Raw genomic sequence first — 19,357 nt, forward strand, 5'->3', positions numbered from 1 at the left:
ATTCTCACACAACATTTGCCTCACTTTTGACATATAATGGGTACCATAAGACTTCTAAAAGCCCTGAACTTTGCATGTTAAATTCCTAGGTTACTCGGGGGGAAAAAAATTACATATTCTTCCCAATGTAGTACAAAAACATATTGCATCAGATGGGGGGCTCTAGTCAGAGATACAGAACTGGATCTTAGGGAGAAATGTTTTCCTGTGAGGGTGGGGAAGCACTAGCACAGGTTTTCCAGGGAAGCTGTGGCTGCCTCATCCCTGGAGGTGTTCAAGGCCAGATATTCAAACAGTGGAGTTTATTAGTTGAAGGCTGGGTTTTCTCATTTTCTGAGTTAATATACACCTTATAAAACTCCTGGTGCAGTAGAGTCTGACTTCTCTAGCACTAACATATCTGCATACACCATTCTCCTAGGAGAGCTGCAATGTCTTTGGGCATTTTCAAACAGGTAAATGAAGAGGAATTATTTGTTCATGCAAACCCTACAAACAAGATTTAAAAGAAAAAAAAGAAAAAAACCAAAAAAACACAACAAAATATGAGAAGCTTGCCCAACAATTAGTCTAACTGGCACCATTTTTCTCTCTTGGCAACAGAAAAATATCCAAGGGATTATTGTCTTAGGAATTCTATTCTATTTCCCTTTCTTTCATCCCAGTGTGGGTGACAGGAGTGCCAGTTGTGCCTTTGTACAGTTTGGGCAATAGGAATAAAGAAGAGAGCTGGAAATTACTTATTATACAGTGTTAATCCTTCTATTAGCTTAATCTGGTTCCACAAAGCCTCTCTTCTCCTCTGACTCATTTTTCACTACGCAAACGCAGAACAGAAATCACACACTTCTCAGGTGAAGTTCTGGAGCTGCTGCTGTGCCAGGTCACCCAAAACAGAGCAGAGGGGAGACATTCTTGCTGTGCACTGCCTTTTGCTGGAATCACAGAGGTATTTTGGAAGGAAAATCCCTAAAACTTTTAGAATTAAAACTTTTACAGAGAGTTCCTCGACATGCTGCTGTTTCCCACTGACTCCCGGCTGTGGGGCTGCACACACTGAACACATCCACGCATGTTTTCTCAGAGGGGCTGATATTTCCTTTCACCAGTCCCTGAAAACAACCTGGTCAAAAAGCCTAGAACCCTGTACAGAATCGCAAACCCACCCACACCAACCCAGCCTCAATTTTCAGCATCTGCAGAGATGGAGAAACAATATCCAGCACCTCGAGGTATTTTGAGTTCAAGAGTTTATGAGTGGCGGCATGAACTTTTTTCCCTACACACCTACAGGCAGTTTATCAAACCAGACAAAGGCACCTGAGCTCAACAAAGCCCTGTTTACTCTGTCTGGGAATAAACATAAATAGCCTCAACCTTTGGGCTCCAGTTCAACAGCAGCCGAATCACTGCCTCTACTTAAGGAGGTAACTGAGGCCAACATCAACCTTGCTGCTTTGGAGAACAGATGGGAAACAAGTTCCTCAGCCCATCCTTACTCTTCCCAGGGTCAAACACCACTCTGCACCATAAACAAGCGGAAGCATCAGGCTATGAGAAACTCCACCAGTCTCCTCCAGGGCTGGAGGCAAAGGTCTGCCATCTATACAGAGGCTGGTGAGCGGTATAAATCCTGCTCATAAGTGAACTGGGGGCAGAGATCGTAAGCATCACCTCCCAGATCTGAAACACAGCCCGACAATCCTGTGAGACACAAGGCTACAACTGGAAGCCTTCTAGATCTTATTAGCAACTCCTCAAAAGAGTCTGCTCCATGCTGAGGGGCAGCGAGTCGACTTCTCCTACACAGTGATTCACAGAAAGGGTCATTGAGGACGTGGCACACAGGTGCTTTTGTGCAGCCCTGTGACGACGTCCCACTGACAGGAGACACCCTGCCGGGGCAGTCACTACACGAGTTCAAATAGTACAAACCTGGAAATAAAGTCAGGAATGGAGAAGAAAAACAACTACTGCCAACTGATCCTGCACTCGGAAACTCGGCACCTGTCAATGCAAAACTCTAATGACATCCCTGCCAACAACGATGAGGATATAAAAAGCAGATATCCAGGTTGGACCTGTCCTTAAAAATGTATATTTTCACAAATTGCAAAAAAGAAACCAACCAGAACTCCTCAAAGCCAGAGCTATCCGCGGAGGACCAAGAGCTCCGCTGCTGAACGAGGCAGGTAATGCCATCTACAGTTTTACTATGGAAATTCATCCACAGACAATCAAATGAACAGATTGCTTCCTGCTCCCAGAGAGCCTCCTGCTGCAAATCATCCGATTGTTTCCCAGCCACTCCCCGTACCTGTACAAGACAAGCCCACAAAGAAGAGCTGCGGGCCAGCCTTGTGGCCCCAGCTGATGCTGCTGCAGTAACCGGGATGGAAGAGCCAGTTCAAGCTCCAGCCTCACCTGACAGGGATGCACAGCACACTGGACCTTCTCAAGGCTTCTCCTCCTCCACAGGATTCGCTCTTGCCTAAAGGCAAACTTTTCCTATACACATGCTCTACTTTTACACCAGGCTCTGCATAAAGGAGATGTATGCAAATTCCACATTGAGATGTCAAACTGTGGGTATTGTTACTCTTTAAAAGAGGATGGTGGGATGTGGGAGACTTAAACCTGTAGTGTGACAAAGCAGGTACATTTTAAAGATGAGAGAGCCTGTGTGCTGCATCAAGCACTAACAGACCTACAATGGCACGTGGTGATACGCCAGAGGAAGAGGTGACACTACACATGAACCTCTGGCCAAGGAAGCCTTTACGCCAGTGTGGGCCAAACACAGCAAGTCCCAGCTGCGTGAACCCAGCCCATACTCAGTGGTTGGAACAAACTTTTACAGTGTCAGAATGATAATGGACTGATTCCTAAGCCTGGAGCTGCCTCCATGGTGCCAGAGCAGCTGATGGATCCAGTGCTGGTCACTGACTATGGTGCCTCCATTCTTGCCCTGAGACAGAGATGAGCCCAAGACCTCAACTTGGATGCCCAAGTTCCATACAAGATCCAAAGTGAGAGAAGAAGAAACGCGAGCTGAGCAAGGAGCTGCCTAAAAACTCGCTTTGGAAGCAAGTAGTTCTCTATGCAGAGGGACGCACCTACAAACGCAGCCGAGGTAAGGGCATTCCAACTGGCTTTCCTTGCCACGACCACCAGCTCGGCAGAGACCCCCCTGGCTCAAAACATCCTGATGCAAAGGGCACAGGTGCTGCAGCAGCAGCCTGGGATGGTCCCAGCTCATGCAGCCCCACTCCTTCATCTACACATTCAGCAATGGCCCTTAGAAACCTTATTTTTACTGAGACCCAAATAAAGTTTTATATATTAATATATTACTATATTGATGTTGTAATATATTAATATATTAATATAATATGAATTATTACAAGAAGAGCTGGCAGAAAAGACCAGGAAAGAAATAACGTTGGCACCATTAATTATTCATCTAACATGAACTCCCCCCAGATGTTTAGAGCAAAGGGCTAAAAGTTAAGTAATTTTCTCTGGTACTGAAATAGAAACCCAGAGGTTTTGCAACTACCAGTTCAAGTGCTAGGACAAGAGCCACGCGTCCACTACTCCCTTATAAATAGCAGTTTTGACCCAGGATTCCTTAAAAAACTCCAACACTGCTTCTACCTAGGCTGGCTCCTCTGAGAGGCTGTTGGGAACAGACCTCCCTCTGGCAGCACCTGGCATCTGCGTGTCTGCACCAAGAGACGCTGGTTCCACAGCAGCTCCCCCGAAGTCTGCCCTCCTGTACCTTCTAGGATACAGCAAGGCCTCCCAGGAACAGCCTCTTACACTCCGTGACGTACTACATGATAGCAGCTTAAGTGCAATTTATAATTGTTAATTATGTATTAATTTGCATCTTTCTTACCTGCAACATCTCTCACCAGGACAAGTGCATTGAAAGGTATCATCTGATAAAGTAAAACATCTTACAGCTTTTTCAGAGAAGCCTGGATTAAACACAAATCTTGGCAAGCAGAGTCAGATAATTAAACTTTAAATAATATAAATATTTATTTTTTAAGAGCACCAAATCAACTTCATTACACAACTCTGGCAGACTCGAGGACCACACCAGCTGTGTAATGCTCAGAGCTCCTGGAAGCATCAATCTTTTTCCTCCCTCTAATTGGGAGCACGAATCCTACACCTTCTTGTCCCTGCTGGGCAAGAATCAATGACACTAATCGAAAGCCAAAGAAAAGCTGCTAAAATGAACTGCACAACCCCAAAGTTCAAGACAGACTAACAACATTGCTGAAACAGCATCGGCCCGAGACTTCCCCCAGCAACAACTTGGTGTCCTTCAGCCTCTCACCTGCAGCAGAAGGCCCTCTGTGCCGTATGACCCACCTCAACAACTGGGCACACATCTGCCTTCCTGACCACCAAGGAGCCCCTACAGATCCTTTGCTCCTAACGCACAGGCGCCCACACAGTAACTGCTCAGCAAGGCAGATCACGATGCCGTGGCACTCGGTGACACAGACTGGCCAAGGACAAGGAGAAGAGCGGCTCTCGGACACCCGACTGCCCCATCATGGGTCACAGCTCACCACAACCCAGAGACTGGTCTCTCCAAAAACACAGGAGGCATTTTCCATATACAGCTCACAGTGGGTACCTACAACCACCACCTTTCCAGATCCCTCTGGCCTGAGTTCTTACCTGAGCCACCTGAAGCAGGTCTTTTAGATTGCATGCAGAGAGCTTTGAGGCTGTAAAACCGGCCAGTCTAGGTCATCACTATAGCCTTGTGACTTGTGAAGCACCAGTTAATGGCTTTCAGCTCCTCTAATTCCCAGATCATCTCCCTAACATCTAGACTGATGCCAATGCAAAGCACAAACTCCCTTAAGACATTCCAGCCCACAAAACCTGTGAGGTCATAAGCCTGCTTCCTTCAGACATTTCACCTTCGTGGTTTATGCCAATACCTTCAGAAGATGCAATAAATTCACTTTTCCCCAAAGAAAGTTGCGGTTTGGAAAAACATAGCTCCTTTTTCACAGACAGCCTTCAAAACCCCCATCAGCTGGACCTCAGGGCTGCACTCTCTGCACAACATCTGGAGCTGTGACACAAGCCTTTGAACAGCGTTGGGCACTCGGAAAGCACTTACCGACAGGCAGGCGGAGAGTGATGTTGTTGCAGAAGTCAGTGTAGCAGCACTCGGTCTTTGTGATATTCTTGGAACTGTGGCAGAAGACCTGGGCGTTCAGCTCCGGGAGGGAGACGCAGGACTTGATGACCTCCTCGCGCCCGTTGGTCAGCATGACCGAGGCCCAGCAGGCACCTTCCGTCTGGCAGGTGAAGTTGGTGTGCTCGCACAGCTGGCACACGCACTGCAGACCTGAAAGAGAGGGGTCCGGATTTCATAAGAAGACCCAAGGGAATGGCAGGAAGATGTGCCAGGGGAGTGTTAGTGGACATTAGGAGAGGTGATGGAGCACTGGAACAGCTCCTCGGGGGAACAGTCATGGCACCAAGCCTGACAATATGTCAGCATGAATCTGCTTTCTGATTCAGTAACACCATTTGTTTTCTTTACAACAACCTTCCTCTTGTGCTACCCTTCTGAAATAACAGCTTTTGGTGTTTATCTTGAGCTCAGACCTGCAACAAATTCCCTTGGTACCGTATGCTCATGTTTATCCTGGGTGCAGGCTACGCTAGGAACCACACCACTGCCTACCTGCTTCAGCTTGCTCTCAGTACCATCCATCACCCAGCAACCAAGCAGGTGAATCTCTTCCTTAAAGACATTACCGTAGTCCTGGAAGAGATGCCAGGAGCAAGACTCATCAGATCCAAACAAATAAGAGATCTAGCAGAAGAAAAACAGACACATCATCACCAATACTGCAAAATAAAAGTATTACTCGAGGAAATGAATATAAGACTGTCACAAGTGTCTTCAATGTTTCAGGCATGTCATGATGTTGTTTTTCTCTCCTCTTTCTCATGGTCTAAAAATAAAGTGGGAAATGGCCTTTGCAGTGCCATCCACAGCAGGGAACTGACAGTTCCATCCATATTCCCGTAGTTTGCAGATTAGTGGTTGGGCTGGACCGCATTCATTTAAACTCCTGCATCGCCTTTCACCTCACTGATGAACAGAATCACAGACTGGGCTGGGCTGGAAGGGATCTCAAAGCCCACCCAATTCCCTGTCCTGCCCTGGGCAGGGACACCTCCCACTGGATCAGGGGCTCCAAGCCCCATCCAGCCTGGCCTTGAACCCCTCCAGGGATGGGGCAGCCACCCCTGCTCTGGGCAGCCTGGGCCAGGGCCTCACCACTCTCACCATGAAGAATTCCTTCCTAATGTCTAATTTAAATCTTCCCTGTTCCAATTTAAAGCTATTTTACTTTACTGGACATTTTTTTTTCTTTCTACATTACCTACAGAAAGGTTCTGATCCCATTTCTCCTGTTATTTCTGAATACGTTGGTCCAAACTGACTCATCTAATCTACTGCCCACAACCAAAAGGTCACAGCGTGATGGAAGTCATCCCCGTTCCCCACAGAGGTGTTTCTGTAAGATGCCCTACACAAAAAAAGAACAAAAAATAAAAATTGGGGGGGGGTCAAAATTCTCAGTACAACCCAATCACACTCTTACTGCTTCTGAAAGCAGAAGTATTTGGCCACCAGAGGAGAAGCTGGCAGCAGCAGGGAAAGGAGCGTGGGGAGCACCGTACTTCCAGAGTATTTTCACGACCACTGAAGACTAGAAAGTCCTGGAGACCAAGGCAGCTTGACAAGCATTCATTCCCTCTTCTCCTTCAGAAACTCTGAGCTCACAGAAATCATGCGAGACAGGCACACGGACTTCTGACGGGAACACTGCGTTGTGTTTGGAAGAGGTGGAAGATCATACAAAGAAAAACTTGTCCACACCCAAAACATTATATCCTAAAAACTTTTTTATGTGTGTTTGTCCAACTACACTTGAACTGTTGCCTTTTTTAATCATTCCTTTTAAATAAGCTGAGAACTACTCCCCTAGTGGGTACAAAGCCATCAGCCTGGGCTTCCCAACCCTGTTCCTACCAGCTGTCCCATTCCAGTCCCCATCCCCTCATCCTTAGGCAGCTCCAAACACCACTGCCACTCAACCCTAGGAGCACCTACAGCTCCCCTCAGTGCATCCTCTGCTGCCACTGCCACTGCTCCTCACACTCACTATTTATACTGTGCCAGTTCTCAAAGCCCCGTGGACGCATTCTCCCACCCCAAACAGGTCCTCCTTCACCCTCACCCAGCTCCTACTTTACTCCCCTGCTCTTGATCTCACTTTCTTTCCCTGCAGTTGCCTGCACCCAGGATCAGCCACTCTAGACAAGGTTTCCTAAACTCCAGGCTGGAACAATCGTGGACTGTCAGGTGATGGCTGGTGGAAATCAAAAGGGACAATACTGCGAGAGCTGAGAGTAAAACACCGATTGGCAAGAACAAAAACTTTACACATGTCTGGTCCTAACAGGTTCAAAGGGGTCCTACCAAGAGGTGAAACCTGCCCTCCTTCCCCCTTCAGCCTTGTATTTCAGATGTTCCTAGTATTGTGTCTTCTGTCATTGCTCACCCACAGTTAAACACTGGGGAAAAAAACAGAACAGTGTGGCCGAATCCATTCAAAGACAAGAGCAGAGTTTGAGCCATGGGCAAGCCAAGAGTCTCCTCCCAGAAGACTGACATAGACCATTTCGAAATATAATTCTACAAAAAACCTAGCTCCCCAGATACCTGCCTGTGCTAGTGGCTAATTTCTCATGTAGAGAAAAGGACAGAAAACTCAAAACAGATGCAAACACTGAACCATGTTTCCAGAAGCACTTATGTACACCAAAAAGCCCTTGTTAACAGAGAAGAAAGCTGTTCTTAAAATATAACCATGAAAGCACCGTTCTCCTGCACCTGTGCTATTTCAGCCGCCTCACCTCAGCAGAACCAGAAGAGGAGCTTGGATCCTTGGGAATCATAGAATCATAGAATCACCAGGTTGGAAGAGACCCACCGGATCATTGAGTCCAACCATTCCTATCAAACACTAAACCATATCCCTTAGCACCTCGTCCACCCATGCCTTGAACACCTCCGGGGAAGGTGACTCAACCCCCTCCCTGGGCAGCCTGTTCCAGTGCCCAATGACCCTTTCTGTGAAGAATTTTTTCCTAATGTCCAGCCTAAATCTCCCCTGGCGGAGCTTGAGGCCATTCCCTCTTGTCCTCTCCTCAGTTTAGAGACCAGAGGGATAACAGCCCAACAGTGAAAGACCTTCCATGTCTCCCACACTTCTCCAGCCAACACCAACCCACACTTCCCCTCCCAAGGAGCCATTTCGTGGCACGAAGGAAGAGGAAATGTTCGCACATATTGACTGAAATTCTGCAAGTCTCTACACACAGCAAGAAATGCCTGTTTCCCTCCCCACGGCGGGAGCGTCGCTCTTCCCCAGCTCTGGTCCTGGGGATGGTCCCAGCAACCTTAGTAGCAAGGCACAGTCTGGGGACTTCCACCATCATGGAAACTGGAGAAGTGGAATTAGGGGAAAGGATGAGAGTGGCAGGAGGAAAACATCCTCCCAAAGTCTCAAAATGAGGCATTCTTTAATCCAGTAATGAACGTGACTCCTTTATTTACTCAAGGACAACAAGCCACTTAAAGCACTGCATTCTCTGGTTGAGAAATCAGGAGAAAGTGAACAAGTGAAATATGCCAAGGCCTGAGAGGGTGAGCTATGTCAGGCATCCAAACTTGGTTACCAACGGTTACCGCTGTCCAAGCACGTAATTCGCCAGCAGTCATTAACAACCTTGCCCTGCATCTCCCAGAGCAGCGTTAGGGTCCTGCGAGCAGCCGGCTGGGCAGCCGGGGCAGGGCTGGGGCAGAGCGGGAGAGGACGTGCTGCGGGCTGCCCTCCACGGGGACAGCAGCTACAAAGAGACGCCGCACAAGGGAAGGGTGCAGTCCTGTGCCTTCCCAAGAGAAGCCTGGCACTTGCAAGACCCAACTGAACAAGAGGAGGAACCAACAGCCAGCCAGGGCGATTGGGAAGTTGAGAAAGGAAAGCAACTTTCAGACACAGAATCATAGAGTGGTTTGGGTTGGAAGGGACCTCAAAGCCCACCCAGTCCCACCCCTGCCATGGGCAGGGACACCTCCCACTGGATCAGGGGCTCCAAGCCCCATCCAGCCTGGCCTTGAACCCCTCCAGGGATGGGGCAGCCACCCCTGCTCTGGGCAGCCTGGGCCAGGGGCTCCTCATCCTCACAGCAAAACATTTCTGCCCAAGATCTCATCTCAATCTCCCCTCTTTCAGCTGAAAACCATTCCCCTCATCCTGTCCCTGCACTCCCTGACCCAGAGCCCCTCCCCAGCTTCCCTGGAGCCCCTTTCAGCACTGGAAGCTGCTCTAATGTCACTCCACAGCCTTCTCTTCTGCTGGCTGAACAACCCCAATTCTCCCAGCCTGTCCTTGTACAGGAGGTGCTCCAGCCCTCGGATCATCTCCATGGCCTCCTCTGGCCTCACTCAAACAGTTCCATGTCCTCCCTGTGCTGAGGACTCCAGAACTGGACACAGGGCTCCAGGTGAGGACACCAGAGAGAAACAGAGGGGCAGGATCCCCTCCCTCGTCCTGCTGGCCCCACTGCTCTGGATGCAGCCCAGGACACGGCTGGCAACATAGAGCACAATGAGCAGGTCTTCCCTGGTTTTAGCATTTTTAAGACATCAGTACCTCTGAAGGATTTTCTTTCTGCTCCTATTGCAAAGGGAGCTGAGACTTCATTCCAGTTTCTTGGATGAGACCCACTATGACTCAAGGACAAGATGACTTGTTCTTTGAGGTAGAAAATAACCTGCGTGATGTAAAAAGCAACCTTTTTCTCCTTTTCCTTTTCAACGCAACTGTAGGAAAACAGGCAGACCCACTCTGCAATCAACTGACTTAATGGGAGGAACCGAACCAGCATCCCATCCACAAAAATTTAACACAAGGATGCACAACAGAAGAGGGGATTTTGTATGCTTCCATCCCTTTTTCCTACAGTGTCAGTTTTAAATACACGGATCACTAGATAACTAAGGAACAAGAATGACGCTACATGGGAACAACAGATGGAAGAATGAGTTTAGACACCAGCTTAATGAAAGCAGCTAACAATTAAAACAAGCAGATAGATATAGTGCAACGTCAAAAACTAAATGGAAAGAATTGAGCACATAATTGGCATAAGCTGACTCATGCTGCGGGACTAAAGAATAAACTAAAAGATGTGGTGAAAAAAAGCTCAGACTTGCTATCTCGTATAAACCACACACGATTCTGTGTTTCAACACAGACTTTTTACAACGCATTAATTTTCTACTAAGTCATAATCCAGGCCTACTCACAACAGCAGTTTCTTCTTGTGACTACAGGGCAATAGAGCATTTTAAAATTACACTGGAAAGCAAATATCTAAGTGGCCTTACAGCAATTAATTGTCTTAATTAATGGGAAGGAAAGCCGAATACCCAGAAGGTTTCCATCCTCTATCTGTACAGTCATTGTGTACAGCCAATTCTAGACATACTCCCATTTTACTCCCAGATCAAGGGATTTGTGGCTCGTGTGAGCGCAGACACTGCCCATTGCTGGATCTCGTGCCTTGGGCACCCACCTCGGTGTGAGCGAGGAGGCATCACCACACCGCAGGACGCATACGTGGACCCAACTCACCAGCCGAGCCATTGCCAGGAGGCAAAAGCCTTGCTATTGTAAAGAGAGGGCTCAGAGAGACCCTGGGAACTGCAGGCTGGCTGTTGCCCATTGTCTGGTCTGTGGATTGTGATGGAGCTGGAACAAAGTCTGGAGCTGCCGCTGGTAAAGCCACGCAGGGTCGGTGTGGGTTCCTCGGCAGGCATTCCCTGCCCAAGTCTGCACCTGCTGGTCACTAACCACTGCAAAGAAACTTTGCTGCCACGAGGCAGAACTGTTTCCATCTTAACCTGAGGTCAGAACCCGTTTGTCTGGCAGCAGCTCAGAGAAAGGTAGGGGGAAACGGTCAGCTTCCATGGGGAGAGGCCGTTACCTGCAGGGTCTCACGGAGAACTGTGTTGTCTGCTCCAGTGATCTGGCAAGGGAAAGGCACAGTAAGGCAAAAAGATTTGCTGAGGAGATAAAAAGCAGAACTGACTTCAGAGCATCGCAAAGGAGTCTCACCATGCTGAGGGGTCAAAAGCCAGAGGAGAGAACATACAGGAGAAGAACCAACTTCAGCTGTGTATACGCAGTACCCAGCACAGCGTCAGCGATCACCACTCAGAACAGTGACCGCCGTGCCTTTCTGGGTTGCTCTGGAGAACATCAGCTCACCAAGAGAAAGCAGGAGGAGATCAAACACCCTGTTCTGCCATTTGGAATTGGTTCCCAACACCCACTTCTCCCACTTCAGGAGAACCAGAAAGAGGTCCAGGACAGATGCTGAGCCCACCCTTCTGCCGCCTGCACACAGCCATGAGCGCGGCCAGGCCAGGAGGGGCAAGAATTAACTTGCAAATATCGACTGAAGCTCCAAGGTTTCTTTGTGCAGCAGGAAACACGTACCCATCCTACAGCACCACACCCATTCCCCTGAGCAAAGCGGGATCTGCCTCCTCCAGCCAGTCACATCCCTGAAGTGACAGAGCATCACACATATTCTGATATGACTGATATCTAAGAGGCAAACACTAGAAAGCTGTAGAGAAGACAGGAAAAGTCATTATTCCAGAACTGAAAAAAAAGGTCTTAGAAAAACATTGAGGGGCTGGAGCGCATCCAGAGAAGGGAACAGAGCTGGGAAGGGTCTGGAGCCCAGGGGTTCTGGGAGCAGCTGCGGGACCTGGGGCTGTTCAGTCTGAAGAGGAGGAGGCTGAGGGGAGACCTCATCACTCTCTGCAGCTCCTGGAAAGAAGGTTGTGGAGGGGTAGGTGCTGGCCTCTTCTCCAAAGTAACCAGGGATGGGATTGAGAGGAAACGGCCTCAAGTTGTGCCAGGGGAGGTTTAGATTGGATACTAGGAAATACTCCTTCACAGAAAGGGTTGTGAAGCCCTTGCAGAGGCTGCCCAGGGCAGGGGTGGAGTCCCCATCCCTGAGGGGATTTCAAAGCCGTGGGGATGTGGTGCCCAGGAAGAGGGTTCAGTGATGGACCCAGTGGCAGCACTGGGTTCAGGGTAGGACTTGATGGTCTTAAAGGTCTTCTCCAACCAAAACAATTCTGTGATTAGAGATTAAATAGTTCCACTGTTTTAATTTTTTAAATATATGCATGGGAAGCAATTTTATTAACGTGTCCAAGTGCTGTGGATAGGATACCTCAGAGGATACTGGGTACTCATGTCCTCTGCTCCAGAAAAGCTTAGCAACCATCTCAAAACAATCCAGTAGCCAGAAGCTGGGGCCAGGCATTTAAATTAATATGAACTGAGCAGGACAAGGGCAGCAGGATCCAGCGAAACGATTCCTGTTGCCGTAAGCTGCCAAGGAGACATTTGCTAATTTCTCATTAGCCGTAAACAGGAGAGGTACAGGAGAGGTGCTTTATGAAACATAAGCTATGCGGCAAAACACCGAGATACCGTGCAAGGATTTTGGGCCATACATAAAGCTGAGAGGGAATCTGCTGGTCTCGGTCTGTGAGGCACTGCAGGAGGATCCAGCGTAGGGGGGAGGGTACAAATTCCATGGGGTGGCAGATGTGATAACATGGTGCTGACAGCACTTACCGACTCCATGTATGAAATAGCTTGCGTAAAACGAAGAATCCCTACAATTGAAAGGTGACTATTGCCAACACCTGAATGCAGTTTGGAAAGGTCTCCTCTGTCCAGATCACCCGGAATGTCTTTCCTACTACCACACCGTTCCCCTCTGGCACAACACAAACAGCTGGTACTACTGAAGAATGAAATTTGGCTTTGAAGATGAAAATTGGAATGGTTTAGAATTACTGTATTTAAGAAGAGCAAAGTATGTCCAAACAGCATTTGGAAACCTAAACTGTCTTCTTTCACCCCACTGTCACTGGGTTTGCCCCACTGTATGTCAGTCTGAAAAGTGGAGGAGTGAGTGTGACGCACATTCTGCAAACACTGCTCCCGTTAGCTGGGATCTGCTTCCTGGTAAACATGGAATCAAGAAAATATCAACTTTTTACTGTATTTTATTATTTTTGCCCCCACTAAACTTACGATGAAGCAAGATCAGAAAGAGGAAATGCCAGCTGCAGACCGGCAACTGGACAAGGCGATCAGTGTAGGGCTCTTCCAGCTATTATTCCCTTTTGACTTGCAAGGATTGTTTGCTCTGGAAAAAAAAGTATCCTCAAGGCTGTCCCAGCAGTGAAATGCCTCTGAACAAAGGTCTGGCAGAGGTGGGGTTACATCCATCCCTTCAGCCACAGGGAAGTGGGGCAATCCTCGCATTCTGAAGACACCAGGAGTACAGCATCTCCAAAAGCATCCAGGATGGGACCACTCAGGATTCAACCCCCCCTAAAAAAAGGTATTCACAGCATCTAAATTCAGGGATCCAACTTGGGCTTCAGTGAGGACTCTGCTTGACAGCTCTAGACATTCCAGGGTCACTCTGAGCCCAGCAGCACTTGAGATAACGGGAGGAAATTGCATTTTCTAACTGAGATGGAGTTCTTAGCCAAGCATCTCTTCCCTATCATATGCTCACTGCTCAACGCTTTCATGTCACAGTTCCATTAATCACCAGGTTATCAGAACCTTCGCAGCTAGGCAGAAGCTGAACTTCCAGCCTAAGAGAGCAGACATGGAAAAAAGCCCCGAGCCTCTCCTCCCCAGCACCTGATAAGGAGAAGAACACAGTCACAGACCCCAGCTCCGAGGGGCTTCGGCACGATGGCCAAGAGCCTTTTAGAGGGACTAGAGCCTACTCCGGAACAGCAGCAATGAATTACATCCACTCCCTCACACACAACCTCATCTACACGATCTACTGGCAGATGCCCTGGTAGATCACGGAGTCAGGTCATTAAGTGCTCAGAGCTCTCATCCATATTGCTTCATGAAAGCTTTTTATTATTACAGCCTTTTACTCAAAGCCAGGAAGACAGCTTCTACGACCCAGAGCATGGAGAAGACAGTGTCCTACCGATCATTTGTTACAAAGCAGTGAATTACATTGCACAGTGAAGTACAATTGCTTTGCTACCGTGCTCCTTTCCAAGGACAGACTATTTCTGGTGCTTGACGACTCGTTGTCTTTTCAATATTATCAGCTCATCAGGACTAAGCAAACCAAATTATTAAGATGAAACAAAGATGGTTTTTGCAGAATGGGGCTCCCTGGACCTGACATCATACACACTGACACGGATGTGCAGGCAACAGCCACCACTGTGCTTTACGGACCTCAGACTTTGATTCCAAGTTCCCATTCTGCAGGAAACATTGGAATAAAGAGAGAGAGTTAAGAATCAGACTTAAGACTCACAGGGCATTTTCAGCAACTGTTTATAACTCAATACAAGGATATTTTCCAGCATGGGAAAGACAAGATGACAAAATTGTTGGAATACAGTACTATTTGTGTAGCAAGAGTCCAGCTTTATCCTATTCTCATGCACTTACCCCCATGGAGCAGTTTTCAGCGGCAACCTGTTCTGCCCAGAGAGTGTATGTGATACCCGGCTGCAAGCAGCAGTCGCTTGTACGCATGGTCACACCCACCTGCTTCACAGACACCCCTGGCACGCATCGGGGTAGCTGGTGGGTTTTGTGGTTTGCTTTTGGTAGGATTAAAATGCATTTGAGTGGGAAATAAAACTCTCACAAGCTTAGAACGCATCTAAGGGCTCTCTTAAGAAATAGAGAACACAAGTCAGTGCTGAGCGCTACGAGACGCTCACGCGCCACTGCCAGGTATAGCAACACGGTTCCTTACTGCAATCCACACCCTCAGCTCCCGTTTATTTAGAAACACCTCTGCACGCTGAGTACTCCCTGCTTTCCCCAAAACAGAGCTGTGAAGAGCATACAAAGCCTTTGATACAACACAGACAAAGGCGATGAGGAACAAAGGTGGTAGGAGCCGGGGCAAAATACTTTTCCTCTTAATCCTGTAACTATTCCCAAATATGGGGACACAGTGAGAGTTCCTCAGCAGACCTCCACCGCCCAGCACAGCATCTCCAAACTTGCATGGATGAGAACAGGGGGGAGAAAGTTCACCAGAGCACACTTAGCTGTGCACCCTGAACAGACAGGTATGTGACAGACTACGAGAAGACACCTGGTCAGTTAAGCAGATGCAGGTAAATACCTGACACTCAACAGCAACTGAGACCTGCAGACCCTTTCCATGTCCCTGTAACCCCCTCGGTGCCCTCTCTAAAGCAGATGTCCACCTGTCCTGGGCCATCCACACACCTGAGCCGGACACCAAAGCTGATGGGATAAGAGAAACAGAGGACAATATTATTGCAACTTAAGAAAGCAAAGCAATGCATGGCTGTTTTATATAAATGACAACCAAAGCCAGTGAGACTCATTAGCGTATGGAACGGTGACACTTCAGCTCCATTCAAGCATACCAGGGAGCAACACGAGTAGCACGGGGCAGCCTGTCTCTATGGTTCACTTCCAAACTTAAACAGACAAAGAGAAGAGCTCAGACAGATCAGGTTTTATCCTCCTTAAGGGCAACAGGGATTTACCAGCTATATAATACTGTTCAAAAGTACATCAACAGCCAAGCTTTGTTACTCCTCTTCCAAAAGAAAGGATTATGTGGGAGCGGGCACAGTCCTCCCTCTCGGCTTGGGGCTGGGGTCACCCCTCTGCAAGAGCATCACACTGGACTGAAAACATCGAGAGAGCTAAAACCACGAGGAGAGAACTAACTTGGAGAAAAACCTAACAGAGCAGATTTTAAACGTTCTATTATACACTGCCTTGCCTCACCTTAAAGATAACAGCTGGTTTACAGAGCATTATCTGAGAGCACGGGTTTGGTTTTTAAGGGAAAGACTGCGGGGAATGAATGCCTCAAAGCGCCCGCTGCATGACAGAACAACCCGCATCAGAACTGAGCTGCCGCGCTTTGTGCCCCTGCCCAAAGCCCTCCAGCAGGCTGCGAACCTTGTCCCACCGGGGATGGGATGGGGATGGGGATGGGAATGGGATGGGGATGATGGGGATGGGGATGATGGGGATGGGATGGGATGCCCAGCACGGGTCTCTCGCCCACAACCAGCATCGCTCAGTGGGCAGATCGGGCTCCGAGCACCGAGGGCACGGAGCAGGGCTCTGGGGGCACGCAGAACACCCCGGGGCGAGTGGGCATCGCTCCTGAAAACCCACCCGACCCAGAGCCCCCAGCGCGTGGTACCCGACCGGCAGCGGACACCGCTCGGGGCTGGGTAAATCCCAGCTGAGCTATTTCTGCGGGACACACGGTGATCATAATTACACGCATTAAGCGCCTTAACCTCCCACGAAACCAACGCTGACCTCGGTCAGAGGGCGGTGGGCGCTGGGGAACGGGGGGTCTCCCGGGAAAGGGGGGTCCCGGGTTACGGGAGGGGTGCTGGGAACGGGGAGGCCCTGGGGAACAGGGGATAACGGGGACCCAGGGGATGGGGGATCCTGAGGAAAGAGGAGTCTGGGGAAAGGGAGGTGTGGGGGGAGCAGGTGGTCCTGGGGAAAGGAGAGATCTGGGGAACGGGGGGTCCCGAGGAAAGGGGGAAGGTCGGGGGGCGTCCCGGGAAAAGGGGGTCACGGGGAAAGGAAAGGTCTGAGGAATGGGGAGGGGATCCGGGGAACGAGAGGGGTCCGGGAAACGGAGGAGTAACAGGGGGTGGTGGCAAAGGGGGGATCCGGGGGAAAGGAGGGATGGAAGAGGGTCCCGGGAAAGGGGGGCTGAGGGGGGTCCCGGGGAGAGCGGCCGGCGGGGCCGTCCCTACCTGCGCACAGCGACACGGCGGCGCCCAGCAGCGGCAGCGCCGCCAGCGCCAGCCCCATCCCGCACACACCCCGCACACACCCCGCACACCCCGGCAGCACCGCCCGCCCCGCCCCGGGACCCGCCTCCCCCGGCGGCTGCGGGCGGGGCCGCGCGGGGCCGAGCGCGGGGGCCTCGGGGCCTCGGGAGCCGCACAGGGGCCGCTAAAGGAGCTGCTGGGAGCCCCAGAAGCTGTGCCGAGGTCCCCGAAAGTCTCCGCAGAGAGGGGGCTGGAGAACAGGCCTTATGAGGAGCGGCTGAGAGAGCTGGGGGGGTTCAGCCTGGAGAAGAGGAGGCTGAGGGGAGACCTCATTGCTCTCTGCAACTACCTGAAAGGAGGTTGTGGAGAGGAGGGAGCTGGGCTCTTCTCCCAAGGGACAGGGGACAGGACGAGAGGGAATGGCCTCAAGCTCCACCAGGGGAGGGTCAGGCTGGACATTAGGAAAAAATTTTTCACAGAAAGGGTCATTGGTCCCTGGCAGAGGCTGCCCAGGGAGGGGGTTGAGTCCCCTTCCCTGGAGGGGTTTAAGGGACGGGTGGACGAGGTGCTGAGGGACGTGGGTTAGTGATTGATGGGAATGGTTGGACTCGATGATCCGGTGGGTCTCTTCCAACCTGGTTGTTCTATGATTCTATGTTTCATGGGGAACCCCAGAAGGCTCCAGGCAGGCCCCCAGGCAGCCACACTGGGACCCCCTGAATGGCTCTGCTGGGAGCCCCGAGAGGCTCCACTGAGACCCCCAAAAGCCGCCGCTGGGAACCCCTGGGCAGCTTCACTGGGACCCCCAAGAGGCTCTGCTGGGACCCCCCTAGAAGCTCCACTGAGATCCCCAGGAGGCTCCCCTGAGAGACCCCAAGAGCCTTCACTGTAAGACCCCAGGAGGCCCTGCTGGGACCCCCCAAGAGGCTGCGCTGAGCCCCCCAGCAGCTTCCCCAGGACCTGGGAGGTTCCGCTGGGACCTCATAAGGCTCCAGGGGGGCCCCCAGGGCAGCTCCATGGGGACCCTCCAAGAGGCTTCAGGGTGAGCTCCCCGGCAGCTTCGATGACACCCCCAGAGAGGCTCCCATGGGATCCCGGAGTCAGGGATTACGAGTTGTTTCCAATCCCCTATTAATATTTAGAATCATTAACGTTAGAAAAGAGCTCTGTGGTCATGCGGTCCAACCATCAGCCCAAGCCCACGGTGCGTGCTGGACCCCCACAACACTCCCTGGGAGCCCCAAAAGGCTTCGGTGGGAGCCCCCGGGTGGCTCCTGTAGGACCCCCAAGAGGCTCTGTTGGGACCCCTGGGGCAAAGGGAGCAAGGAGTTACGGATTGTTTCCAATTCCCTACTAATATCTTATAATCATGGAACCATTAGTGTTGGAAAAGAGCTCTAACCTCACCCAGCCCAACCCCACTGTGCCTGCTGAACCAAGTCCCAATGTCTCTTGGCATCTTTCCCTTTGCTGCTCCATCAGGCTACACCAACTTTTCAACCAACAGATTTCAGCATTTCTTCCATATCTTAGAAGCACTGAATGGTTTGGGTTGGAAGGGACCTCAAAGCCCCTCCAGTGCCACCCCTGCCATGGGCAGGGACACCTCCCACTGGATCAGGGGCTCCAAGCCCCATCCAGCCTGGCCTTGAGCCCCTCCAGGGATGGGGCAGCCACCCCTGCTCTGGGCAGCCTGGGCCAGGGCCTCCCCACCCTCACAGCAAAACATTTCTGCCTAAATCTATTAGGATCTATTCCATATTGAGACCCTCATAAATCCCACCATCACAAGACGAGCATCCCAAAAGCTCTCACACACCACAAACCACCAGGATGCTTTTTTGGCACCATTGTACCACCAAAACTCGGAAGCCTCAATAATACCTACATGTAGCATCACACAAATCAACAAAATTTAATTAAAGATTTAACCAAGGCTATTCTATCAGTGTTTAAGGAGCAGAGGACATGTCCGAGTTGGCTTTAGGAAGCTGTTTCACATGATCCATTTCTCTGTGTTTGTTTTAAGTTAGAAGCACTAGCAAGATCCTCATTTCCCACACATTGCTAGATGCATCTCTAGATTTTTTTATTACTGCCGTGCAATACCTTGTTATTATTATGACATCTCTGTCAAGCCTTTTAGGCTTCCCTAGGAGGTAATTCCTAGCAGCAATGTTTTTCCAGCTTCCTGAGCACTGAAGTCAGTGACATTAGTCACATCAGCCGCCCGTGCTCTACCCGGTGTTTCTGAAGGCGCTGAGAGAGGATCCGTTATTGAATCAGAATGCCTGGAGGGAAAAAGAAGAAACCATCACCATCTGTTGATTTTATCCATAG

General features: G+C 50.1%; 1 protein-coding gene across 1 annotated transcript in view; it reads right to left on the reverse strand.

Annotated features, from left to right (window-relative positions):
• ACVR1C (activin A receptor type 1C) overlaps window positions 1-17,058 on the reverse strand; it is a 28,975-nt gene extending 11,917 nt beyond the window's left edge. Inside the window, exons 1-2 of the mRNA XM_069861603.1 lie at window positions 17,000-17,058; window positions 5,156-5,386 (exon numbers count right to left, since the gene is read on the reverse strand). Of these exons, the coding sequence (XP_069717704.1) occupies window positions 5,156-5,386; window positions 17,000-17,057 (289 nt within the window). The 5' untranslated portion in view covers window position 17,058. The remainder of the gene's footprint in view (window positions 1-5,155; window positions 5,387-16,999) is intronic.
• Window positions 17,059-19,357: the final 2,299 nt, after the last annotated feature.

Source organism: Phaenicophaeus curvirostris, chromosome 7 (genome assembly GCF_032191515.1).
Source record: "Phaenicophaeus curvirostris isolate KB17595 chromosome 7, BPBGC_Pcur_1.0, whole genome shotgun sequence".
NCBI lineage: Eukaryota > Metazoa > Chordata > Aves > Cuculiformes > Cuculidae > Phaenicophaeus > Phaenicophaeus curvirostris.